General features: G+C 35.8%; 1 protein-coding gene across 3 annotated transcripts in view; it reads left to right on the forward strand.

The window, feature by feature from the left end:
* CLIC5 (chloride intracellular channel 5) overlaps window positions 1–25,330 on the forward strand; it is a 183,348-nt gene that overhangs the window by 152,479 nt on the left and 5,539 nt on the right. For all 3 annotated transcript variants that reach the window (XM_031964756.1, XM_031964757.1, XM_031964758.1), the window contains exon 5: window positions 16,540–16,724. In XM_031964756.1, coding sequence (XP_031820616.1) covers window positions 16,540–16,724 — 185 coding nt within the window. The remainder of the gene's footprint in view (window positions 1–16,539; window positions 16,725–25,330) is intronic.

Here is a 25,330-nt window from a genome sequence, read left to right on the forward strand (position 1 = left end):
AAGTACCATGTCAGGGTCATGGGGAGAAGGGAAGTCATTCTCAAATGTGAGGATCAGAGAAAACCACTTTAGCCTCCCATACATGACCTTCTTTCTACTCAAATAGCTACCACATGAATTCAAGCAACCTTTTACTTAGATAGCTTCTTCATTGAACTGCCTGTCTTAAGTTTCTCCCCACTCCAGTCCATTCTATACAAATTTGCCAAAGTGATTTTCCTTAAGCACAAGTCTGACCATATTACTTGTTTCTTCTATAAACTCCAGTGGCTTCATATTACCTTGGGAATAAAACATAATCTCCTGTTTACTTTTGAAGCTTTTCACAACCTGGTTCAAATTCATTATGTGTTACCTCTCATTTTGTGTCCTTAGATTCAGTCAAAATGGCCTTCTCTTTGTTTCTCCATGTCCTATTTCTGTGTCTCTGTTCTGATTGTCCCACATGGCTGGAATGTATTTGCTTTTCATTTCCAGCTCTTAGAACTCCTTTCTTTCCTTCAAGATTCAGTCCCTAAAATCATCTTATACATGTTTTTTCCAAACCTCACTTACTAGTATCCTTCCTGAACTACTTTATATTTAATTACCTTATTTTTTATTTATATTTATTCCCCTTCTATTTATTTATTTTGTACATACTGATAAATATAAGATAAATACAAATTAAATGACCTTTGGAAAGATTGATGGTTTCCTTTGATAGAAGAACAGGAACAATGAGACACCATTCTTCTTCTGCTACTAACTGGGTGATTAGAAACACATCTGAATGAATTGTTAATCTAAAGTCAACTACTTTTTGTTGGTCTTCTTGGGATAGATAAGTTTGGGAAAGGTATTTAAAAACCAGTACTAGTAGTACTTGAAATGCCCACTTATGGTTCTGTTAAGGTGAACAAGGTGGAAGGTAATACTCTTATCTAATTAGGTGGGAAGTCCTAGAGGCTGCATTAAGGCTTGAACTTTGTTGTAATCATCTGGGAAGTGGTCCACAACAGCAGACTTCAGATTTGGTCTATGGGGCACAAGCCCATAGTTCTGGAAGTGGGAAGGTCTCATGTTTGAATTAAGGGATAGAAAAAAGAATTCTTGGACTTTTAGCCTTTCCCCTAAATACAAAAGAACACAGTATGATATGAATGGCTATTTTGGTCATTTCCATCAAACCTAATATTCCATCTGTAGGATGGGAATTAAGGGGATACCTTGTAGAAAAGGATCATGGTTTATTATCTTTCATGTATTATCTTTCATGATGGTGACTTTAGAAGTTGGAAAATAATTTGAAATATCTCTAATTTTCCTTAATAACCTATTAAGGATCTACCTTCTATGAATTCATCTAAATTTTACTTGGACTTATTTATATTTGCAGCCTTTACTACTTCTTTGACTAAGGAGTTCCATGTATTCACTAGCCACTTTGTAAAATACTATTTCCTTCTTGGTTGGTATATTCTAAAAATTCTCTCTTCCAGGCTTTATGGTTGGGAGTAAAAATAGGGAGAACCTGGTCTACTGAAATTTAGCCAACAAGCCCAAGCTCTGTCTGTAGATCTTCTTTGATTTTTATAAATGTATACCATATTTCCTTGAAGCCTTCTCTATCTTTCTATCAGAAGCCTAACTTTTATAGCCTACCTGCCTTCCCTGAATTATTTCAGCTGATTCTCTGGTTTTTCTCCAACTTTACTTTGGATTTCTCAAGGTTATATGACCAGGCCTGAGTTCCAAATTGGAATGCAGGGTTTCATGAACTCTTCAAAAATGGTTTCATTTTTGGAACAATAAACAAATTAGTTTAAATATCTTAAAAGTGCCTTTGATAAAAAAAAAAAAATGGCATGGAGTTCCTTTAGGCCATTCATGGAGGCCATTACCTTTTGGATGACTCATAATAATGATAGTTAGCATTTATGTGTATATATACAAGTGCATATTCATATACACATACACATGTACATATTCATGTATATATAGATATATAGATACATATATCATTAAGGTTTGTAAAGTTCTTTACCTGTGTTATTTATATATTTTGATCTCATAAGAACTCTGTGGAATAGTTACTTTATTATTCCCATTTTAAAAATGAGAAAAAATAAGATTGAGAGAGGTTAAGGGACTTACTCTGATTTACATACTAGTGTCTGTGATAGCATTTGAATCCAAGTCTTCCTGACTTCAGTGCAGGGTTTTATCTACTACATTACTTAGCAGCCTAGATTCTTGTGTTCTCCCAGACAGGTGAGATGGGGAGAAAATTATTTAGGAATCCTGGCTGTCCAACTATTCAATGGCTTAAAAATTGTAAGGTCTTATACCCAAGTACATCTCTAATATTTAGTATAATAATGCCTATCCTAACCATAAAGGTGTGGTAGCAATTCTTCATTAATAATCTATTCATATTATCATTCACCAAGCCAATTCCCCCACAGAATGTCTTAGTACTTGAAATACATTTATGGAATCTATAAATTCTGCTTTAAGAAGTCTGAGAAGGAAAGGAAGGAGAAGGAATATATCCCGGACCCAACACATCCACACTAGATAAGATTGGGTAAGGATAAATTTTGGAGAAAAACAGAGAAAAGAGTAAGGCTTTTTTTTTTTTAATATGCCCATATTGTGTGACTAGTATTTTGTAGATGAAATTATTTAATATGTTACTGGGCTGCTAGGAACACTTTGCAACCCTTCAGTAAATAAAACCAAGTGGACTTAGCCTAGAGTCTCATGTATCTGAATTCAAATCCAGCTTCAGATACTTACTAGCTGTGTGAGTCTGGGCAAGTCATTTAACCCTGTTTGATTCAGTTTCCTCACCTGTAATATGAGCTGGAGAAAGAAATGGCAAACCACTCTAGTATCTTTGCCAAGGAAACCCCTAAAAGAGGTCACAAAGAGCCAGATACAATTGAAAAACGATTGAACAATAACAAATTTAATATCTTAAAGGGAAAATGGTATTAGCTTCAAAACTTTCTCCCAGACTCCTTTTGACATTATGTAGAGAACCAGAGATCTATGGAACATAGTTTGAGATATAATCACCAACCCTTCATCGTGACCACAGTGTTCAAGAAATGCTGTTTTCTGATTCATTGTAAAAGGTATAGCAGCACTAAAGATAAATTTGCTTCACTTAATCGTTCCCCTGACTTCCCTTGCCTACTTCCAATTTTCTCTTTCACTCTGTAAAGAGCAGATACACAGTGTAGTCTTTTATGGAAGATTTTTCTCTATGTGCCCAGATTTAGAAAGGAACTCTTTGCAACCCTTCAGTAAATAGAACCAATTGAACTTAGCACAAGCTAGGAAGAATAATTGTTAAACAAGAAAGTTGCCAGCACACTGCAGGTCTGTAGAACTCTAGGAGAACTCTTCCCCTAGCCCATTGGCCCACCCTTGTCTCAGCCCTTGGTTACCTCAGCAGGATTTGAGGGAACATTTCATATTGCTTGACCTGGGCACCTTTTGTGCTGCTTGTCCATAGAAACTGTCTTTGAGCACTGATTTTGGACAGGTACAAAGGAGGGAAAAATCTGAGCTAGGGCCTAAAGCAGAGGTGGGAAACAGTAGCAAGTTGAAGAATTTACTAATCTTTGTGTATTATTTTTGTTATTTCTGTTATTATTGTCCCAATATAAGATACATTTTAATTTATGCAACATGGTAAGAATAAAGTATCAATTTAGGGTTTCATTCAACACACATTTATTAAATATTTATAATAGAATAAGCATTGTTCTGGACGCCCTTCCCACACATACACTTATGCCAGTATTTTACAGTGCTTTATTAAGGATTGTTTGGATTCAAATGATGCCTTTGAGATATATCATGTTGATGTGAACTTTGAGCTTATTCTCTTTCCATATCATCTGGTTATTACCAGGTATAACCAAGCCTCCATTGTCTAACCCTTCAATTTGTGGGCATCTTTTAACAACTTTTGAGATATTGATTAGCATATCTTTTAATCTGATCTGGGACCTGCTCTGCCAGGTGCATTCCATCTGGCTCCTCCTTAATCCCTCCCTCTGAGCTACCAAATTCTTCCCTGGTACTTCCCCTTCCTCCCATGAGAAATCCCCAAGGTTGTACTTCCCCCACAAAAGATGTGCTCATGAGGAAGATCTTTGCTAAATCCTTTTCAGTGTTTTTTGAAAATCAAATGAAATAATATTGTAAAGTACTTAGCACAATCCCTAGCACATACTAGGCACTTAATAAATACTTGTTTTTTCTCCTTCAAAAAATGGGAAGACTATATTTTTCTGACTTCATATGTATAATTGATATATTATTTGCTTCCTCAAATGGGTGAGGCAGGAGTAGGGGAGAATTTGGAGCTCAAAAATTTTAAAGATTAATGTCAAAAATAGTTTAATGTAATTGGAAAATATTTAATGAAATAAATAAAAAATACAAAAAAATGGGAAGAGGTTTAAAGGACAGTCACAGAATCACTAAGCTGAAAATATGAAAAGAACCTGGAATTGTTTAAATTGGGGAAAATCATAAATTGAGGTCTGACTTCCCACAAGGGTTCTTATGCCAGTTATGGTGACCTTTTATTGGATATCAGCAGAAAAAAGGCAAAAAGAGCATCAAAGATAGAGCATCAGGGGAGGTCATTTGGTGCTATGGAAAGAATTCTGGTTCTGGTAATTATAGATTTGAGTTTGAATCCCAGCTATGCCCAACTATATCAATCTGAGTGGTTTTTAGTTGAGTCTTTTCAAGTAAAATAGGAGAGAGGTTGGACTTTAAAGCTTTAGATCTGTGACTGTTTTAGGGGAGCAAGGTGGTGGAACTTCCGAAACATTAACCATTTGATGCACCACCCAGGGAGGTCACAGTCTGCTCCCCCCTTCTTCTTCTTCTTCTTCTTTTTCCTTGCTGGTATTACAGGAACATCTGTATTAAGCCCAACCTATGGCTCAATGTATAATAATAACCTGTTATAAAATAACCATAAAAAACTTAGCTGTTTTCAGCCTAATTCAGTGTGCCGTATAAACTACGACCAGGACTAATAACTTTAGTCAGCATTTATGTCGCTCTTTCTATTAGCACAATGGGGTTTACAACCATTTATGAGTTTCTGGAAAGCCTAATAGGAAACACACATTCTCCTTTCCCCCTTTCCTCCTTCTCCCCCCTCGGTTGCACAGGAGCAGGATTCAAAACCAAGTGCTTTGCTTGATCTAGGTCAGTAGAGGTCGCCACCCTCCCACTGCTGAAGGGTGAGCTGGGCACACTACTAAGGAACACGTTCTAGCAGCCCAGTGAGAAGGCTTGGCTTCCCCAGCTCCCACCCTCCCCCCCTTTTCTGGCTCCATTCATAGCTGCTCGCTTTGGGCTCATTCTTTTTGCTCTTTTCACTGTCTGGCTTGCTTAATTTCTCCCTGCTCTTGCTGCTTTCTTCTTGTTGTTGATAAATATTTTGGGGATTCTTTGTATAAATAAAAGGAAATTTACATTCGATTCCCAAAATGATCATTTTTTCTTTCAAATTCAGCTTTTAGGAGATTGAGAAAATTATTTGATTCTGTAGTGGTGCATCTTACTTTCTATCTCCCTTCCATTTTAAATGTGAATTTCTGTGTGTGTGTGTGTGTGTGTGTGTGTGTGTATACACTCATCCATATGTTTATACATGTACACACCTATGTATTCATACATATATGCATCAGATCATAAACTCTTTGAGGACAGGGATTGTCTTTTGATCCTTATTGTATTCCCAGTGGTTAGTGTAATGCCTTGAACATAGTAGGAACTTAATAAATGTTTATTGCTATATAATATATAAGCCAAACCCTAAATATAATATTTATTGGATGAGAGACAAGCTGAAGTCATCCTAAATACTGTAACTCACCTTTTTAGCTTGGTATGTTAGTCCCAACTTGCTTTATTTATTTATTTATTGTAGGTCCTTCCATGTAAAAATACTTTATTTATTTTTTCTTTTTTTTTCTTTTTTTAAAATAACTTTTTATTGATAGAACCCATGCCAAGGTAATTTTTTACAACATTATTTCTTGCACTCACTTCTGTTCCGCTTTTTCTTCTCCCTCCCTTCACTTCCTTCCCCAGATGGCAAGCAGTCCTATACATGTTAAATAGGTTATAGTATATCCTAGATATGTGTGCAGAACCGAACAGTTCTCTTGTTGCGCAGGGAGAATTGGATTCAGAAGGTATAAAAAACCCGGGAAGAAAAACAAAAATGCAAGCACCAACTTGCTTTAAAATAGCCAAATAATTACCCAAAGCTAATGCTTTTTATTATTATTATTTTTAAATATAATGTCTCTGGACACTTGGATTTTACCCCTTATTTTCTAGAGGAAGAATCTGAGGTTTAACAAGGCGAAATGATTTTTTTTAGGATAATAGGATTATTAATTTACACCTGTCACTGACTTCTGAGGCTATCACGTTCATCTATATCATTTGGCAGATGAGGTCACTGAGGCTCAATGAGTTTTGGTGACTTGTTCAACACTGCAGGTAGTGTACAGCAGAGAAAGGATTTTTACTCAAGTCTTCTGATTCTCCCTTATATTCTCACCAGTGTCATTCTGATTCAGAGCTAGGATCCAATACCAGGTCATCTGATATCAAATTCATAGTTTTTGTTTATTTGTTTATTTTATTTTTTATTGAAGATTTTTAATTTTCAAAGCAATACAAGGATGATAATTTTTCACTATTGAAACTTGCAAAACTTTGTGTTCCAATTTCCCCCCTTTCCCCTACCCCCCTCTTCTAGATGGCAAATAATCCAATATATGTTAAATATGGTAAAAAATATTTGCAAATGCAATATAGGTATATGTATTTATACAATTATCTTGCTGCACAAGAAGACTCAGATCAAAAAGGAAAAAAAATGAAAAAGAAAATAAAATTCACACAAACAACAACAAAAGAAGTGAAAATGTCATAGCTCTTTCTAATCCTAAGATTGTCATATTGATTTGTATAGACTATCTGTCAAGAAATATGGTCCCTTCAAAACAAGTCATTTAAAAAGCATTTATTGAATGCCCTCTGAATGTCTAGCATTGAGCTAGACCATAGGGAAACAAATATAAAATTGAGCCTGTCCCTGTTCTTGGGAACTTTTTCAAATGGATTTCTTGAGGAATTGTAGGGAGGAAAATAAATAGAACAGAAATATGGCTATCTCTGGCAATCTTCTCTTGGAGGCATTCAGAGAGCGTTTCCCATCCCCTGTTGCCATCTTCCAAGGATGAAAGAAACCCATGAATACATGCCTCTTTGACCTATAGTCTAGACTAGCAGATTTTATACCTATAATTCTGTCTACTGAGCACTGAGTAGTTTCATATAATCTTAGACTTAGGAAATCCTATGAAACCTAGAGGTCATTTAGATTAACCTCTCAAATTTTTCATGCAGAAACCCTTTCTAAAAAATAAACTTCAAACTAAAATTCACCACCATTAACAACAACAACAAGCTTTGTATTAATGTGCACTATAAACTTTTTTTTTTCTGACAATCTACATGGTTGAATAAGAAGATTTGATTAAGTTGCCAGTTCCATTTTGTTTTTTGGTAAACTGGTCTGGCTTTCCCCCCCTTCTATCTTCTTTTTGTCATGAAAATCTAAAAACAAAGACATTGAAGTATTCTCAGAAATGAGATCTTTTGAGCTTTTCAGAGCCAGTGTCAATTTGACAACACTGCCCATTCTGGCTGTGAATCCAAGTCCGATTTCCTCTGTTGTAGAAGGATCTTCTAGAACAGCTGACCAAGAAAATTGGGCCCAGCCATGCAGAAATGATGAAGCCAAACCTAAGAAATTATTCCAGTCAGGCTTGGATTATGGAAGTGTTGGCAAATGAATGAAAGAGATTTATCCTATGAGCTGTCCAGCCTGCTCCTTGGACCGGAAAGGTCTTGGGATGTTCAGATAAGTCTAAGTTGAGACACTGACCTTTTGTCTCCAACATCTCTCCCTCACTCTGTCTTTCTCTACCTTTCTCTTCTCTCTTTCTCTACTTCCTTTTCCCCGAATCTCTTTTTTTTCCTTTTCTGTGTCTTGCTCTTTCACTTCTTCTTCCCCTTTCTCAATCTAATGATAGAGAAACCAGGTTCATTCTGAACACCACTTCTTTCCCAGATTTATAAATTAGTAACATAACCTTAGGCCTTAAACCTGAAATAGGTGATTTCTCAAAAAGTGTGAGAGAAGTTCTTATTCTTCCTCACTCCATCTCCAAACTTCAACCTTACCTGATAATTACAATTCTATCTCATAAGTCTCAAATGAACTACTTATTTACATGGTGGTATGGTTATGATGGAGGACAAGTCCCTGAGACTCAGTTTCCTCATTTCTAACATGGTGATATTAATATTTGTATTAAATTGTAGCTTGGTAGCCAGTTAAAGTGCAGGGTGTCCCAAAAAATCTCAGTGCCATTTTAAGCTATTAAAACTAAAAATGGGATTTAGACTTTTGGGAAACCTTGTTTAATATCCCTATCAGAATGGGTATTATTAGTTAGTTCTAATTCAGTATAAAAGAAGAGAATGAGATATGATTTTTCTCAAGTAGAGTTTGAGAGTATCAAATACCTGAGGGAGAGTGCTATAAGGTAAGGAATGCAAATACATACAGTGACCACTTGAGTGATTGACTAGGTGCCCAGGAAGACAATTTTGTGATTTTTGTCTACATCTTTTTTATTGTATTCTGCTAAGGCCCATACAGAATGTTATCAGGGAAAAAAAAGGCACAGAGCAAGAATGAGGGATCACCAATGGACAAACCCATGTGCTTAATTATTATGTATATAATGAAAGGACAATACAAGAATAGGAATACAAGGACAGGCTCTAGTAAAGTAGGTGCCAGCTCTCCTCCCCAGATGCCTTTCTTCTCCCCATTAGATTTATGGGAAGATATGTGGAAGAATCCCATAAGCTAGCACGGATGGGTTATTCACACTAATCAGATCTATTGGAGTGCTAATATTTGTTTTTCCTATCAAAAATCAGTAAGATGTGGTAACTCCTTAACTTTTCTTTAAAAGAAGTGGTATATATTGATGCTGTCCTGGGAATAACAGTCTTAGCAGTGTCTGATTCGAGTCTTTTAACAAAATACAAAGAAGTCTTTAAAAATATAATAATTGCTAACCTTCAGGTGTCACTTTAAAAAAGTTTGTAAAATTCTACAATTCAGGGATTCTTAACCTGGGGTCTATGAACTTAAATTTTTTTTTGATAATTGCATTTCAATTTTTTGTAATCTTCTGCATTTTATATATTTAAAAATATCATCCTAAGAAAAGGTCCATTGATTTCACCAGACTGCCAAAAGGATCCATGAGGACCAAAAAAAAAAAAAGAAAGAAATAAGTGAGATACTACTATTATTCCCACTTTACACATGAAGAAACAGTGACTTGTCCATAGAAGTAGTAGCCACACAGCTAATAAGTATTATAAGTGGGATTCAGACTTAAAGTGAAATTCAAAGTATTCCTGACTTCAGATCCAATCGACCTCACTGCCTCTGTGTAAAATTTTCATCTGTCTCCTGTTTCATTTCTTGCTATTTTTACACATTCCAGCTGAGTCTATGTGATCATAAACAGCAGATGCAAAGTGAAAAATTCATTCAACTATATTTGGTTCCATATAGTCCAAAACATATGCATTTCTAATATGACATTTCTTCCTAACAATGTTGTTTTATAATAATACTATGAATATATTATAACCAAACTACTATAAAGTCCTTTGGTCATATTTTTGAAACATTATTAAGAATGGAACCAGAGAAGATAAGCAGTTGCTTATGGTAAAGCAGATAGTTTTAGAGGTAGAATTTGAACCTACATCTTCCTATTCCAACATCAGCGTTTTCTCCATTAGACTAGACTGCTGCTTTCTAAATTAGCATTCTCAAGTTTAATAGACACAACCCAGTATTATGCTTGTCAATATTTTAACTGGCTTTCCAATTATGCATGCAACTCATGTTTTAGGTTAAATCTGCATTGCATTGTTACCATCTTCTCCATCATTTTTTAAAGTCTAGACAATCAACAAAATAATAAACCAAGTCTTGCTTTTGTAGTTTGCTGATTTTCAAGGTATGAGTATTCATACTAAAAATTGAACTATCAGCTTTCCCAAACTAGGTGGCTCCATTATTATAGCCAATGATTTCCCTCCTTGCTTTTTGCTTGTGTATATTTGTATCAGAAAAAGGCTGCTCATGAAAATGAAGACTGTAGGATGCAGGGATATAAAAATGTGGATAATCAGAGCTCCATGAGTTTTAAAGGTCACATTTCCAAGTAAATTTTGACTGAACATGAGAGTAATATAGTCTGGTAGTGGATTGCTAGATAGCTACTACTTGCTATAGCTAATGACTATAGGGAAAGAAGGAACAGAAAGGAAAAAAGGAGAGAAAAGTAGAGAAAAAGACAGATAAAAAGAAAGGAAGGAAATTCTGAGCTATACTTGAGTGTGTTAGAGGCTGTGTTTTAAAACTTGGCTTCCCAGTCTCCATTCAGACTCTGTGCCTTGGTAAGAGTATATTATTTTCTTAGCTCAAATTGCTGTTTCCAAGTCATTATTTCTCTACGATGAGAAAACAATATTGGGTCTTATGTAATATCAACCTCAATGAATCTGGAAGTGATCAGGGAATGGGTGGGTTTTTTTCCCCTACTCTTTAAAAAAAAAAGAAGGGGGAATAAATTTGAGATTGTTTGCATATGGCTAAGAATATTTATGAACTATTCCCCTTGTTTCCTCATTACATATTTCACCCAGTGTGTTTGTGTGTGGTACAGGATAAATCTTTACAGGGGTGAGGGGATGGAGTAGTGAGAGAAACAGGTATTAGTCAATAACCTGAGCTCTTGGAGAATCACAGTCCTCTGGATACCTTAGAAAACCCCCACCCCTCCCTACTTTTGCTTCCCATGCCAGAACAATTACCCAGCCTGCCGCTCAAAGGAAGTTATTGGGGTTGGGGGGAGGTTTCAGATCGCAAAGGCAGAAAAAATCTAAGCTGCCTTGTTTGGACATTTTCAAAGCTTTCTTGCCACTCTGGTTTCGATCATACGCCCCTCATATTTGCTGAAATGGAAAGTACAGCATACACTGCTGTTGTCATGACCTAGGCTGAAATAGGTAATGGAATTCATAGGCTGCCAGATTGGGACAGAGTTAATGGTCTGAGATGGAAGGTAGGAGGAAAAACAAATTTCTTGGCAAGGGCTATCTGAATGCAGACAGCACTTGTTAGATAAGCTTGTTGGCTTTCCAGGGTGTGGAGACCAAGGGATTTGTTTGTGTTTCATGGTGCCCTTCCACATAAGCTGTTTGCCCTGTTCTTATTGAGGCAGATTCTAAGGAGCAGAGAAATGAATGGGACTGACAGAAGACAAACAGACAGGAGCCGAATTCTGCGCTATAAATTCTCCCTTCCTTGATGTGATCCCAAACCAGATTATAGCTTTTAAATCTATTGTATACCTTGAGTACACTGGGGTTGGGGGGGAGAGGGAAAGGAAAGGGAGAAGGACACATACTTTCTTCCACAGAAGCATCTTATACATGAAATTTGAAGTTTTGATTGGGTTCACTGATGACATAGGACTATGAAATTTGTCTAATACAGCTAAACTACCTTCATGTGCATTTTAAAAAATTTATTCCCTTGAAATTCTTGACTTTTTGTTCTTCCAGATGAACTTTATTATTTTTTCTAGCTCTATAAAGTAATTTCTTGGCAGTTTGATTGGTATGTTACTGAATAAGTAGATTAATTTAGATAGAATTGTCATTTTTATTATATTAGCTTGGCTTACCCTTGAGCACTTGATATTTTTCCAGTTGTTTAGATCTGGCTTTATTTGTATGGAAAGTGTTTTGTAATTGTGTTCATATACTTCTTCCTGACTTTGTCTTGCCAGGTAGACTCCCAAATCTTTTATATTGTCTACAGTTATTTTAAATGGAATATTTCTTGCTGCTAGACTTTTGTTGGTAACATATAGAAATGCTGATGATTTATGTCTTGGTGTTCTTCTGAAAAAAATTATTCAGTCTCATAAAGTGTGACTCTCTATGGCATTTAGTATTGGAACTATGTCACAGAACAATGAAATGACTTTCTGATTCCAAGATCCAAAGTGAACTGTGGAATTAGAAGCTGGATCTAACAACTTCTCAGTAGATGACCTCTTTTTTTCATAGAAAAGATAGTAGAAATAACACTGGATTTTGAGGATCAAGGAACCCAAATTTGAAACTTGTTTTTGATACTTGCTGCCTTTGTGACATGAGGCAAGTCACTTCAGTTGCACGGGCTTTAGTTTCCTCATCTGTAAAATAATCAGTTAAGCTAGATAACCTCTGAGGTGCCTTATACCTCCAAATATATAGTTCTGAGATCTGAATTATTTTTTAAAGAAGTCTCAATCAAGAGCTGGTCAAAATATTAGTCAAATGGCTTGTTGTTACAAGTCTACTACAACCTCAGTATTCTCCACAATTGACAGCTCTCCTTTATACTCCCTTTTCCTGTTCCCTATGACTAAAAGGTGCAGAGGGACTTATTAGATAAACAATAATAAGTCATGAGTGCTTCAGGAAGAAAAAACAATAAAACTCCATTAATCCTTATTTCTTCTAAAACCCATAGCTTTACAAACCCTTGGAAGTCTAGACTCTGTGACTGAGGGAACACAGGCATTTCTTCATTTCTGGACTCTTCTTCCTCTTACACTGGAAACACAAAGCAGATGATGAAGCAGAAAGGATGAATGGTGCACAAGGGAGGGGAAAGTATTGGGAAACAACCTCCAACCATTAGCCAGTTTTCAAGAATTCCAATAGGAATTCAATTGATTCATCCTAGGTTGGTGCCATTCCATTATTTCCGACAAAAGGGTTCTGAAAAGAAGATAAAACATGTATATTTGTTGAGAGACCAGCAAAGAAGGAGGAAAATTGTGAAGGGAAAAGCCTGTCTAAAACCAAAACCTCTGCTCCTATTAGAATTAAAGTCAGGCTAAAAATTTTGTTGAAACTGAGCAGTTGGAGGTGTCCTTGGCCAATAATTAAACTCTTTGCTCTGGTTGTGCCATTTTTCTGGTGGAACACAGGCATTAAGCATACCTTGTCTAGTGTCATGAATTGATTCCATGTAAAGTAACATTGCATGGGCCATTTAGTTCCATAGTTACATCAACCAATTTCTGTTGAGATCTGGGGTTTCATGACTCATGACTCATCAAGGTTCTCATTCTCTTTCTCTCTTTGTCTATGTCCCTGTGTCTTTGTGTCTCTTGTCTCTGTCTCTCTCTCTCTCTCTCTCTCTTTCACACTCTCATTTTTCCAATTACATGTAAAGATAGTTTTCAGTATTCATCTTAGTAAGATTTTGAGCTCCAAATCTTCCCCATCCTATAGGTATCTTGTCAGATTTTTAAAGAAGGGAGGAATTTATGACTAGGGAAGAACTAGAGAACATTATGAATTGTGAAATGGATAATTCTCATTACATTAAATTAAAAATGTTTTACACAAACAAAACTAATGCAGCCAAGATTAGAAGGGAAGCAAAAGCTAGGAAACAATTTTTATAGACAGTTTGTGATAAAGGCCTTATTTCTAAAATATATAAAGAATTGACTCAAATTTATAAGACTACAAGCCATTTTCCAATTGATAAATGATCAAAGGATATGAACAAATAATTTTCTGATGAAGAAATTAAGGCCATTTATACTCATATGAATAAAGGCTCTAATCATTAATGAATAGAGAAATACAAATTAAAATAACTTTGAAATACCACCTTACACCTATCAGATCCGTCAAGATAACAGGAAAAGATAATGATGATAAATATTGGAGGGGAAGTAGGAAAACAGGGATGCTAATTATTGTGGGTGGAGTTCTGAATTGATCTAGCCATTCTGGAGAGCAATTTGGAACTATGTATATTTCAAAGAGATCACAAAAGAGTGAAAGGACCCAGATATGTTAAAATATCTGTAGCAATTCTTTTTGTAGTGGCAAGGAATTGGAAATTGAGTGGAAAGTGATGAGCCCATCAATTGGGAAATGGCTAAATAAGTTATGGTATATGAATGTAATGGAACATTATTGTTCTATAAGAAATGATGAGCAGACTTATTTAAAAAAATTCTGGAGAGACTTAACATGAACTGATGCCAAGTGAAGTGAGCAGAACCAGAACATTGTATACTGTAATAGCGAAATGATGTGATCATCAACTATGATAGATTCAGCTCCTCTCAGCAATACAATGATCTAAGACAATTCCAGAAGACTTGGGATGGAAAATGCCAACTACAGTCAGAGGGAGAACTATGGAGACTGAATGCAGATTGAAGCATACTATTTTCACCTTTTTTTTGTTTGTTTAATTTTTCTTTTTTTTGTGTGGTTTTTCCCTTTTGTTTTGATTTTTCTTTCATAACATGAAAAATTTAGAAATATGGTTAAAATGATGATATATGTATAATGTATATCAGATTATTTGCTGTCTTGGGAAGGAGGAAGGTAAGGAGGAGGGGAAAATTTGGAACTCAAAATCTTGCAAAAAATAAATGTGAAAAACTATCTTTACATATAATTGGAAAATAAAATACTATTTAGAAAAAAAGTTTCCCCTTCCTCTCTCCCCAAGACAGGTTATTTCTTAATTATTTGAGAGGTATCATGGTACAATGGAAAGAGTACTAGATTTAAAGTCTGAGAATATGAGTTCGAATTCAACTACCTGTGTGATCTTGAACACTTTAAAGAATCTTTTGGAGGTTTAATTTTCCCATGAAATGAAAAGTCTATTCTGTTTCTAAATCTCAGATCATATGATCCTGTATTATTACAAAAGAACTTTGATAGGAGAAAAGTAGTTTGGAAAGAGAAAATGATATTGGATCTGGAGTCATAAATTGGTTATATTAAAATTCATTATTAGGTAAAATAATATCCCATGGGCCAACTAGTTTCATATTTATATCATCACTGTGGGGTTTCATGATTCTTCATCACGGTTTTCTCTTAATGATTTGAGAGGTATCATGGTACAATGAATTCAGGAAGACATAGTTTCATATGTTTCTTCACACACTTATTCATTGTGTTATGTGAGCAGGTTACTTAAAATCTCTGGGATTCATTTTCCTTATATATAAAATGAAAAAGGAGGTAGACTTGATCGCCTCTAAGGACTCTTGCAGCCTTAAATCTATGATCTTATAAGAATATACCTGTTATTTAAGTGTAAAGGATGGTGTAGTGTAAAGACCACTAGAATTAGTCTAAAGTTTTGACATCCCTCTCTAGTCATGTGGACAGAAAAACATCAATTACTCTCTCTGAATTTCTTCATCTATAACGTGGAGATAATAATACCTGTACTATCTACCTCTCAGTGCTATTGCAAAGAAATCAACCAGCAAGCTTATTTAAAAACCTTCTGTGTGTCAGCTATTGTCATTAGATTCTGGATAATCAAATGTAAAGAATGAAACAATTCCTACATCTCATGGAGCAAAAAACCACAGACTGCTTGTGTTAATATTATACTTTCTTTTTCAATCATCATACCATGCCCAATATAATGCTTTGTCCTGGGAAAGCACTTAATAATGTTTGTCAAATTGAATTGAAAATATACATTGCTTATAGACTACCCAGGAGACATTAAACTTCAGGTGTTGTATTTATTACTGAATTTCTTATTTAGAACATCCCATGGCGACTCTCTCTCTCTTTCTCCCTCTCCCTCTCCCTCTCCTTCTCCCCATCCAGTGACCTGGATCCATAAGAAGGGTTTAATAAATAGTTGCTGAATCTCTTGTCTCAGGGCAAAAAATTCAAAATTGAGGGGATGCCCATCAATTGGGGAATTGCTAAATAATATGGTATGTGATAATGGAATATTGTTCAGTGGAAAATAATGAGCAGGATGCTCTCAGGAAAAAACCTGGTAAGTCCTTCACACACTCAAATAAAGAGAAATGTACTGAATACAAAGTATGTTGTGGGATGATCAGCAATAGATGATTTTGTTATTCTCAGCAGTATAATGATTTACTACTGCTCTGAAGGACTTATGATGAAGAATTCTATCCATACCCAGAGAAGGAACTGATTATGTCTGAATACAGATTGAAACATTTTCTCTCTGTGTGTTTCTGTCTGTCTCTCTCTCTCTCTCTCTCTCTGTTTTCTTTCACACCATGTCTTTTATGGGAATATTTTATATAACTTCACATGTGGTTTCTTAATGGGACTGGAGGGTGGGGATAAGGGAGAGAATCTGGAACTTAAAAGTTTTAAAAAATATATGCAAAAAATTGTTTTAAATGTACCTGAAGAAAATATTTAATAAATAAAAATGATAAAAAATAAAATAGTTACTGAATGAATCAATAATCATTGCCAAAAAATTGTTTTGGTATTGCCTCCTAGTTCTTGAACGAGGCTTGACAAAGGCATTGAAGAAATTGGATGATTACCTAAATACACCCCTGCCTGAGGAGATAGATGCAGATACTTGTGGAGATGATGAGAAAATCTCCAGGCGTAAATTTTTGGATGGGGAGGAGCTGACCCTTGCTGACTGCAACCTGCTACCCAAACTCCATGTAGTCAAGGTAAGGCAGAAAACCTCCTGATTGTGGTTAGGTGGCTTCCAAGAGGAGGTACTACCAATGGTGTCCAGGGCTATCATTTTTCTGTCAGTAAATTTACTCCCTCATCCATGCTATGCTTTCCCTCAAAGATACATTTTTCCTACACAGGACCCTTATAATTTTTTCCAGGTTTTTATGATGTAGGCTCTGCAAGTAGATTCTGCTTCATTGTAATAACCCTCAGATGAGATAGAAAGTATATGTTAAGTTTTTTGCAAACCTTACTATGAGGCAGCTATTTTTTTTCTCACCATCCTTCAGTTTTTAATAGTGCAGAAAAAAGGTACAGCAAACGATGGGACCTAGCTACTAGCACTGCATTTATTGATTGTATCATGAAATGAAATATTTATCAGGTTTTAGCATAACCTGATATAATTGAGAGGAACAGTATAGGTCAGTTGGTCTAACTTCCTCCTACCCATTGTGAGAACCTTCTGCAGTTACCCTAACAACATTCTCTGCTTGAACAATTATAGTGTCAGAGAGTTCACCGTTTCAAAATGCACTATCCCATTTTTTCATGGTTCTGATTGTCAAAGCATTCTCCCTAAAACTGGGCCAAAATCTCCATCTCAATGGCTCCCACACTTTGCTTTTTGTTCTTCCCAGTAGAGCAACACGGAGCAAGTTAAATATGTTCTTTGCTAGAAAACAAACCTTTTTTTTTTTGTCTTTGTATTTCCAGAACTTTAGCTTAATCTTTAATGTGTGGCAGATACTTAAATTGTTGGTTGGTTCATTCTGTTGACAGGTCTTCAAAGAATTGGAAACAGAAATCATATCCCTCAACGTCCTCTTTTGTCATGAATAAATCTACCCAATTTCTTCAATTCTTCCTAATGCAACATGGCTTCAGGTCCCTTCACTATTCTGGTTGCCCTTTTCTGGACATCTTCTAGAAAGATTAAAGAGCAATCATTAATGCTGAACATTAGAAAGGAAAGCTTGATTACAGAGAATCAGTATGGTTTTATTAACATCAGGTCACATGCCACACTAACCTCATTTCTTTTTTTGACAGGATTACTGAACATACAGATGAGAGTAATATTGTGAATATACTTTTCCTGGATTTTAGCAAAGCTTCTGACAAAATATAATATATTATTCTAATAACAATAGTTAATACTTTATGCAGGCTTAAAGGTTTGCAAAGATCTTTATGACAATATCTCATTTGGTCTTCATAGCAACCTGTAAGCATTTTACAAATGAAGAAACTGAGTCAGACTAGGGTCACACTACTAATGAGTGTCTGAGACAGGATTTGAACTCGGATCTTGTCTCTACATCCAGTTTATAGAGAAATATGTGTATTAGATAATACAATCAAATTCAGAATTGGTTGGATGGCTGGAATCAAAGACTAATTGTTAAACAGGGACTATGTCAATATAAAATGAGTTCCCCAGGAAAATCCCCCAGAGATCCATTTCATGTTTTTCTCAACAATTTAGATAAAGGCAGATGATATTAAGCTGGGAGAGACAGCTTAGACACTGTAGTTAAAAGAGTCAGGATCCAAAAGATTTTCTAGCCTAGCCCAGAGTAACAAAAGCTGACTTTAATAAGATGAAATTTAATAAGGATAAATTTAAAGTCTTGTATTTGGTACTCAAATACAACTTCACAAGTGTAAGATGGGAGCGTTGTGGTTAAGCAGCAGTTTGTCTGAAAATATAACAGCTTTTATGTCGAATGACTCTCTTCCGTTCTACAGTGAATAAATAAATGAATGAAATGTAAGTTCTTTCAATGTACCAAGTACCATGTACCAATGTACCATATATCAGTATGGTAAATATAGGTTATCAGTGTGAAAAGCAAGTAATCTTGGCCCTCAGGAAGCTTACATTCTAATAGGAGAAGACAGTACAATAATGATAATAATTGCAAATAATGGTCATTGACATTTTATACAGCTCTTTAAGGTTTGCAGGTAACTTTACTTAAATTATCTTATTTGATTCTCACAACAACCCTGAGAAGTAAATGCTATTATAGATGGGGAAACTCAGGCAAATAGTTTAAATGACTTAGCCAGGATCACACAGCTAGTAAGTATCTGAGGGTGAATTGGGTCTTCCTGATGGTAATATCAGAAGAAAGCCAGTAGTTTCTAGCCAGAAACTGTAAGTGAGCCAATTGTACCCATATGGACTAGGAAAGCATGTACAACTTGATGACTTGAATCAAAATAATGGTTTGGAGTTGATCCAGTGGCCATTTGTAGTTCTGGCCAGAGTATAGTTCTTTATGGTCATCAATGGACTACATGCCTTTTGATATCTTTCCTAAGCATACTTTATTTTTTTTTTTTTGTCTTGAAGGATACTTGATCCTGTTAGCAATGCCAGAATTCAAGTCCAATTCTCTTAGCCAGGGTGAGGTGATAAGAAAAGGACAGGATTGAAAATCAGGCCATCTGGGTTCTTGCCTATGTTCTGCCATTAACTAGCTTTATGACCTGATGTAAGTCATATAACACTTTAGGTCTCAGTTTCCCTATCTGTAAAGTTAGGAAATTAAAATAGATTTATTCATTCCTTAAAATAGATTTCATTCATTCCTTTATCCAAACTCTTCACTTTATAACTGAGGGATCATTTGTTGAAAACCTGCCACAGGCAAGGTGGTGTACTTGGTTCCAATTCTCAGAGTCTATTCTGGGACTTCCTTCTTGGAGGAAGCTCAATTAGTGACTCTTGCACAGAAATGAGGGATAAGATACAGGATGACCAATGGTGAGGTAAAGAGGCCAGGGAGCATATCGTGTCTCCTTAGATTTCTGCTGATCCCATTTATCAGATCCCAGAGACCTGGCAAACTTCTGCAAGTCAGGAAATATGGAAACAGGAGCCAAGTCATGCCTCTAGTTTGACTTGTGGAGCCAAGACTTAATCTGGGCTGTGGGAGCTAACTGCTTTCAGATGAAAAAGCAAATTCAGAACATGAGGCAAAAATGTCCCTGTGCACGTCAGAAAGTCATGTGCGTACATTCTCTCTCCCTTGGCTTCCTCTCAAGTTCATCCTCATACATGGATGCACTTGGCTCGAGCTCTCAGCAAAAACCTGGTTTGAACTTTCATTGTCTGAAATACTTGTAGCTTGCCCTTCCAGAAGTCCATCCAACAGGCAAGGAAACAAATCAGTCAAATCAATGCAGTTCTTTGGGGCTTCCAGGAAAATTGCAAGGAAGGTAACTTTATTATTAGAGCATCTGAGTTGAAATACTACCACTGCTGCTAACTTGGACAAAACACTTAACTGTCTTGGAGACCTGTCTCCTCATCTTTAAAATGAGATCATTGGGGTCCTTAGGTGATCCTTGTAATCAATTAATTACAGAGGGATGAGATGCTCTCCTCCTTGTTCAGTCATTTTCAAATTTGTCCATCTCCTCATGATGCCATTTGGGTTTTCTTGGCTTAGATACTGGAGTAGTTGTCATTTCCTTCTCCAGCTCATTTAACAGATGAGGAAACTGATTAAGTGACTTGCCCAATAGACTAAGTCTATGTGTCTGAGGTCAGATTTGAACTGAGAAAGATGTCTTCTTGACTCCAGAGGCAGCATTCTCTCTACTACTACAGATGCCCAGACTATATATATATATATATATATATATATATATATTTAGCTTTGGAGTAAAGTTCTGAACTTTCTTGGTAACTTTCCACTTTTCATCAGCAGCTTTACTTGATTTTGCTTTCTTGGAGCATCATGTAGCCTCGAGAATGAGCTGATCATCTGAAGTATAATCTCTAGGCCTTCTCAGCTCCTCAATGGCTTCTCTCCTCTGACTAGAGACTGGAGGATGAAACAATAAACTCCACCCTAAGCCTTCCTTCATAGATGGCTCAGAACCTCCAAAATTTTGCTGTTAACTATATTTTCCATCAGTAACTCTGCTTGTTTTTTTTTGGTTTTTTTTTTTTTAACATTATGCCATTTGGTGGTTCCCCTTTCATCTCTTTTTCTATATTGTCTTTCTCCCTTAAATTGTAAGTTCTTTGAGGAAAGAAGTCTTTCTTTTTTTTTTTTTTTTTAATTGTATTCCCAAAGTTTAGTACAGTACCTGGTATGTAATAGGTACTCCTTAAATGTTTATTGGATTGTTCTATTTATTAGGAAATCTAATTTTTTTTTTTCCTGGAAGCCTCTACCTCTTTTTCTTAGTTCTCTCCAAGAGGACAAGCCTAATTCTTTAAAATACTTGAAATACCATTAGCTGCCTCAGTAGATTCTCCCATAGCATAAACTCAAAACATATCACCATCATATAGAATCAGATTGTAGAGCCATGAAAGGGCTTAGAAATAAAAAATTTTGATTCCCTGATTTTACATGTCTTGGAAACATTTAGTGAATTGGCCAAGGTCACAGACATAATGTTTCAGAGCCAGGATTTGAATCCAAGTTCTTTTCTTACAGTACTATTGTCCTTCCTACTACACTATGTTGCTTCTCATAGCTCACCTTTCATTGGATGCTTTCTTCCTGATTGTTTTTGTTTTTATTTGTTTGTTTTGTTTTGCTATCCTATTCTTCTTCCTCCCACCCTTCAGTGGAAAAAAAAAAATCCACACAAGAAAAACAGCTTCTGTAACAAATATGCATAGTTGAGCAAAACAAATTCCCATATTGTCCATGTCTAAAAATACATGTTCTCTGGATACTCTATAGTCTATCAACATCATTGCTAAAATGTGGTCCTTAGAACCAAGCACAGCATGCCAGATGTGGTCTTAAAAGAGTCCCAAGAATAGAGATCATCTCCTTCTTTCTAGACATGGTACCTTTCACTTCAACATGATCCATATCACACTATTGACTCATATTGAGTTTGTATTTTACTCAAAATTCTTTTTTTTTTTTTTCAAATTTTGAGTTCCAAATTCTCTTCTTCCCACCCATTGAGATGGCAAGCAATACGATATCAATTATACATATGAAGTCATGTAAAATATATTTCCATATGATCCATGTTACAAAAGAAAATGCACACATAAACAAGAAGTTTTTAAAAATATGCTACACTCGGCATTCAGACTCAGGATAGCATTTTTCTTCAGGGGTTTTTAGGAACTGTTCTGAATCATTGTTTTGATGAAAATGGCTGTCATCCACAGTTTATCATCATACAATATTGTTGTTACTTCATTCAGTATTCTCTTGGTTCTGCTCACTTTATTTTGTATCAGTTCATGTAGATCATCATGTCATGTGTTTCTGAAACCACCAACCCACCAATGTCATTTCCCACACCACAATAATATTCTATCTAACCATAATACCACAACTTGTTCAGTCATTCCTGAATTGATGAGTATCCCCTCAGTTTCCTATTCTTCACCATTATTTAAAAAAATATTATAAATATTTTTGTACATATAGGTCCTTTTCCATTTAATTTTTTTTTCTTTGGGGTACAGACCTACTAGTGGATATTGCTGGGTCAAAGGGTATAATACAACAAAGGTTGTATATCTTTAGGTTACAGTTCCAAATTGTTTTATAGAGCAGTTTTCAAAGTGATATTATTAAAACAACAACAACAACACATTTTTAAAGAAAAGTTTGTATACTGTAGACACTTTTTTCCTCTATCAACATTGGTGATTGCCTCTTTTGAGACAATTAATTTGATTAAAATGGCCATGCTAGGCCTCTACCCACAGCTTGTTTTAAATAATCCCTTTTTATCCAATGACAACAGAATCTGTGACACACACCAGAGAGATTAGCAGCCAGTACACTTGACCCAGGAAAAATGAGACAGACCTACTTTTGCCACCAACTCACGAGGTGGCCTTTGCCTAAACAACACTCCGTTCTTCAATGTCCATCCCTGTAAAATTAGTGGTAGCAAGGCATCATTCAAATGTTAGGAGTTATTGAGTGTCTGCTATATGTAAAACACCTGGGAAATTAGAGAAATTAACATAAGATCAGATTCTTTGGGTGTGAACACTTTATTAATTGCAAAATGTTCTTAATAGACAAATTCTTTTCTCATTTTTATAAAGATTACAAAGCACAGTGGATAGAGCACCAATCCTGAAGTCAGGAGGATAAGAGTTCAAATCTTGTCTCAGATACTTAACACTTCCTACCTGTGTGACTCTGGGCAAGTCACTTAAGCCCAATTGCCTCAGGGAAAAAAAAAAGGATTACAAAGCACAGTGAAAAAAGTTACAGATGCCCGATTTCTTTTCTGTTCCTACTTGTCTATGTAACCTTGAGCAAAGCACTTTTTCTGAGGGGGGCCCTCAGTTTCCTAACTTGTAAGGTAAGTGAGGAGAAAGGTCTACTAGATGCTCCCTTAAGATCTCTTCCAGTGCTAATGTTCTAAGATTCTAGAATTTAGCTATGAAATTAGACCTACCTTGTTTGCTGGTAGTATACAAAGGGCTAATCATAACAAATAGAAGTTTCTTTGTCCTACAAAAAATACTGTGTGGACACAACCAAATCAGAATGTTCTTTCATTTGCATAAGTATTATATTGTCTACCAGAAAAAGGAGTGGTAAGAAGTAAGAGAGAGCTGGGTGTTTGCCTAGCAGCCCATGGACACCATGCTTTTCACTTTCATTCAGTGATTTTCAGGAAGAATGATACATACTGTACATTGGTCACCTATTTTGTTGTCTCATAATAGCCACAGTAACTTTGATCCATACACATTCATTTCCTATTTAGTAGAAAGGAAAGAAAAAAAATCTCTTTCCTCTTAATCTTTTCTACTCAAATTTACTGATTTTTTTCCTTGAGAACTCTTTATTTTAGGTTAAACATGATGCTGCCTCATAAATTCAGTTTTTCATTCCTTGCAATTACTGCCTAGTTTCAAACATTGTATTTCTCAAGGTTTTGTTTATGTTTTGAAACTGCCTCTATGAAAGATAGCCTGGCACTGGATTTGGATTCAGGAAGATCTGAGTTCAAATTTTGTCTCAAAAATTTACTGTCTGTGTCAACTTTCACAAATGACTTCTCTGGGTTCCTTAGTCCTTATGAAATAAGGAGGTTGTACTTAGAGTTTCTATGGTCCCTTTTAACTCAAAATTTATGATCCTAAAGCCAGCCATTCCAAGTGATGTCAGCAGTTAATTCCATGTATTAGGAAAGCTCGGTCCCTTCTCTGCAACTTAACTTTTTTTTAAAAAAACAATTCGGGTTAAATGACTTAACCAGGGTCACACAGATAGGAAATGTTAAGTGTCTGAGACCAGAATTGAACTCAGGGGTTGGTGCGCTAACCACTGCACTACCTAGTTGCCCCTGCAACTTACTTTCTTTAGTCACCTGGAGTAGATAGAGGGAGGTTGAACAACTTGTTTGAAGTGCCCCCACCAAAAGGTGTCAGAGATGAAACTTGAACCTGTGCCATTCTGACTCCAATGACATCTGTCAAACAACTATTTTAACTGCTTATCATCTCTCCAGTGAAAAGAGTTAGATATGGGTTGACTGGCTATTCTGCAAACGGTTTTCCTCTTTTCACCCAATGATATCATAAGACCATATTATCCTGGTAGTAATAACCATTAAAAAATAAATAAATAGCCTCATGTAAAAGCCCCAGACACTATGTTAGGAAAAACCCAACATCAGAGAGACTGGGAAATAGATAGTTCAGAAAAGAAGTGTGAGAGAGTACTGACAAAACACCAAGAAAAAAGATCCCAGTGATCACCAGTATTAAAGGCTACACAGAGATGAATGTGTTATGCAAATATGGCTCCAGGGTACATTTTATGCATTCTACTTTCATATACTTTTATTTTCTTAAAGCTCTAGTCAAACTGCCCTATTTTGTTCCCCAACTCTGTATTGCACCTCCTTGCCTTCTCACAGGCTGTCTCTTCTATCTGGAATATATTTCCGCCTCCCCTCCATCCTTCTCTTGCAATCCTTAGCTTTCCTCAAGGTTCAATTCAGGTGTGATCTTTCCTTCAACCTTGTTATTAATGTTCCTTCCTCAAAGTGGCTTGCATTTTCTCTGAGCAAGATACAATCTTCTTTAGGGCAGGGACTATTTTTTTTTTTAATTTTGTATTTGAATTCTCAGTGCTTAGCAAAGTACCCAGCATGCTCCCAGGAAAGAATATTGAATTTGGAGTCAAAGAACTGAGGTAAAAATCTTGTTTTCTGCCAGTTAATATCCATGACCTTTGGCAACTCACTTAATTTCTCAGGTCCTAAATTCTTTATGTGTAAAATAAGGGAATGGACTAGATTGTGTCTAGTTCATGATTCTATGGTTCTTTAATGGAACCAAATTGAAGTGGCTTATCAAGCCAGAACCAATAGGTAGAAATGGAAGGGAGACAGAATTTGATTCAGTGTGTTTTTTGGGAAGGGGAATGGAGAGAGAGATTGCTGCCCAATAATGGGATTATTTGTTTGATTAGGTAATAGGGATGTTCAAGCATAGATCATTTGATCACCTTTTTGAAAAGGCTGGTGTTTGATCCAGCAATATCACTGCTATGTCAATATTCCAAAGAGATGAAAAAATGGGGAGAGGGGAGAAGAACCTACTTGTGCAAAAATATTT

The sequence above is a fragment of the Sarcophilus harrisii genome, chromosome 4, assembly GCF_902635505.1.
Source record: "Sarcophilus harrisii chromosome 4, mSarHar1.11, whole genome shotgun sequence".
Lineage (NCBI taxonomy): Eukaryota > Metazoa > Chordata > Mammalia > Dasyuromorphia > Dasyuridae > Sarcophilus > Sarcophilus harrisii.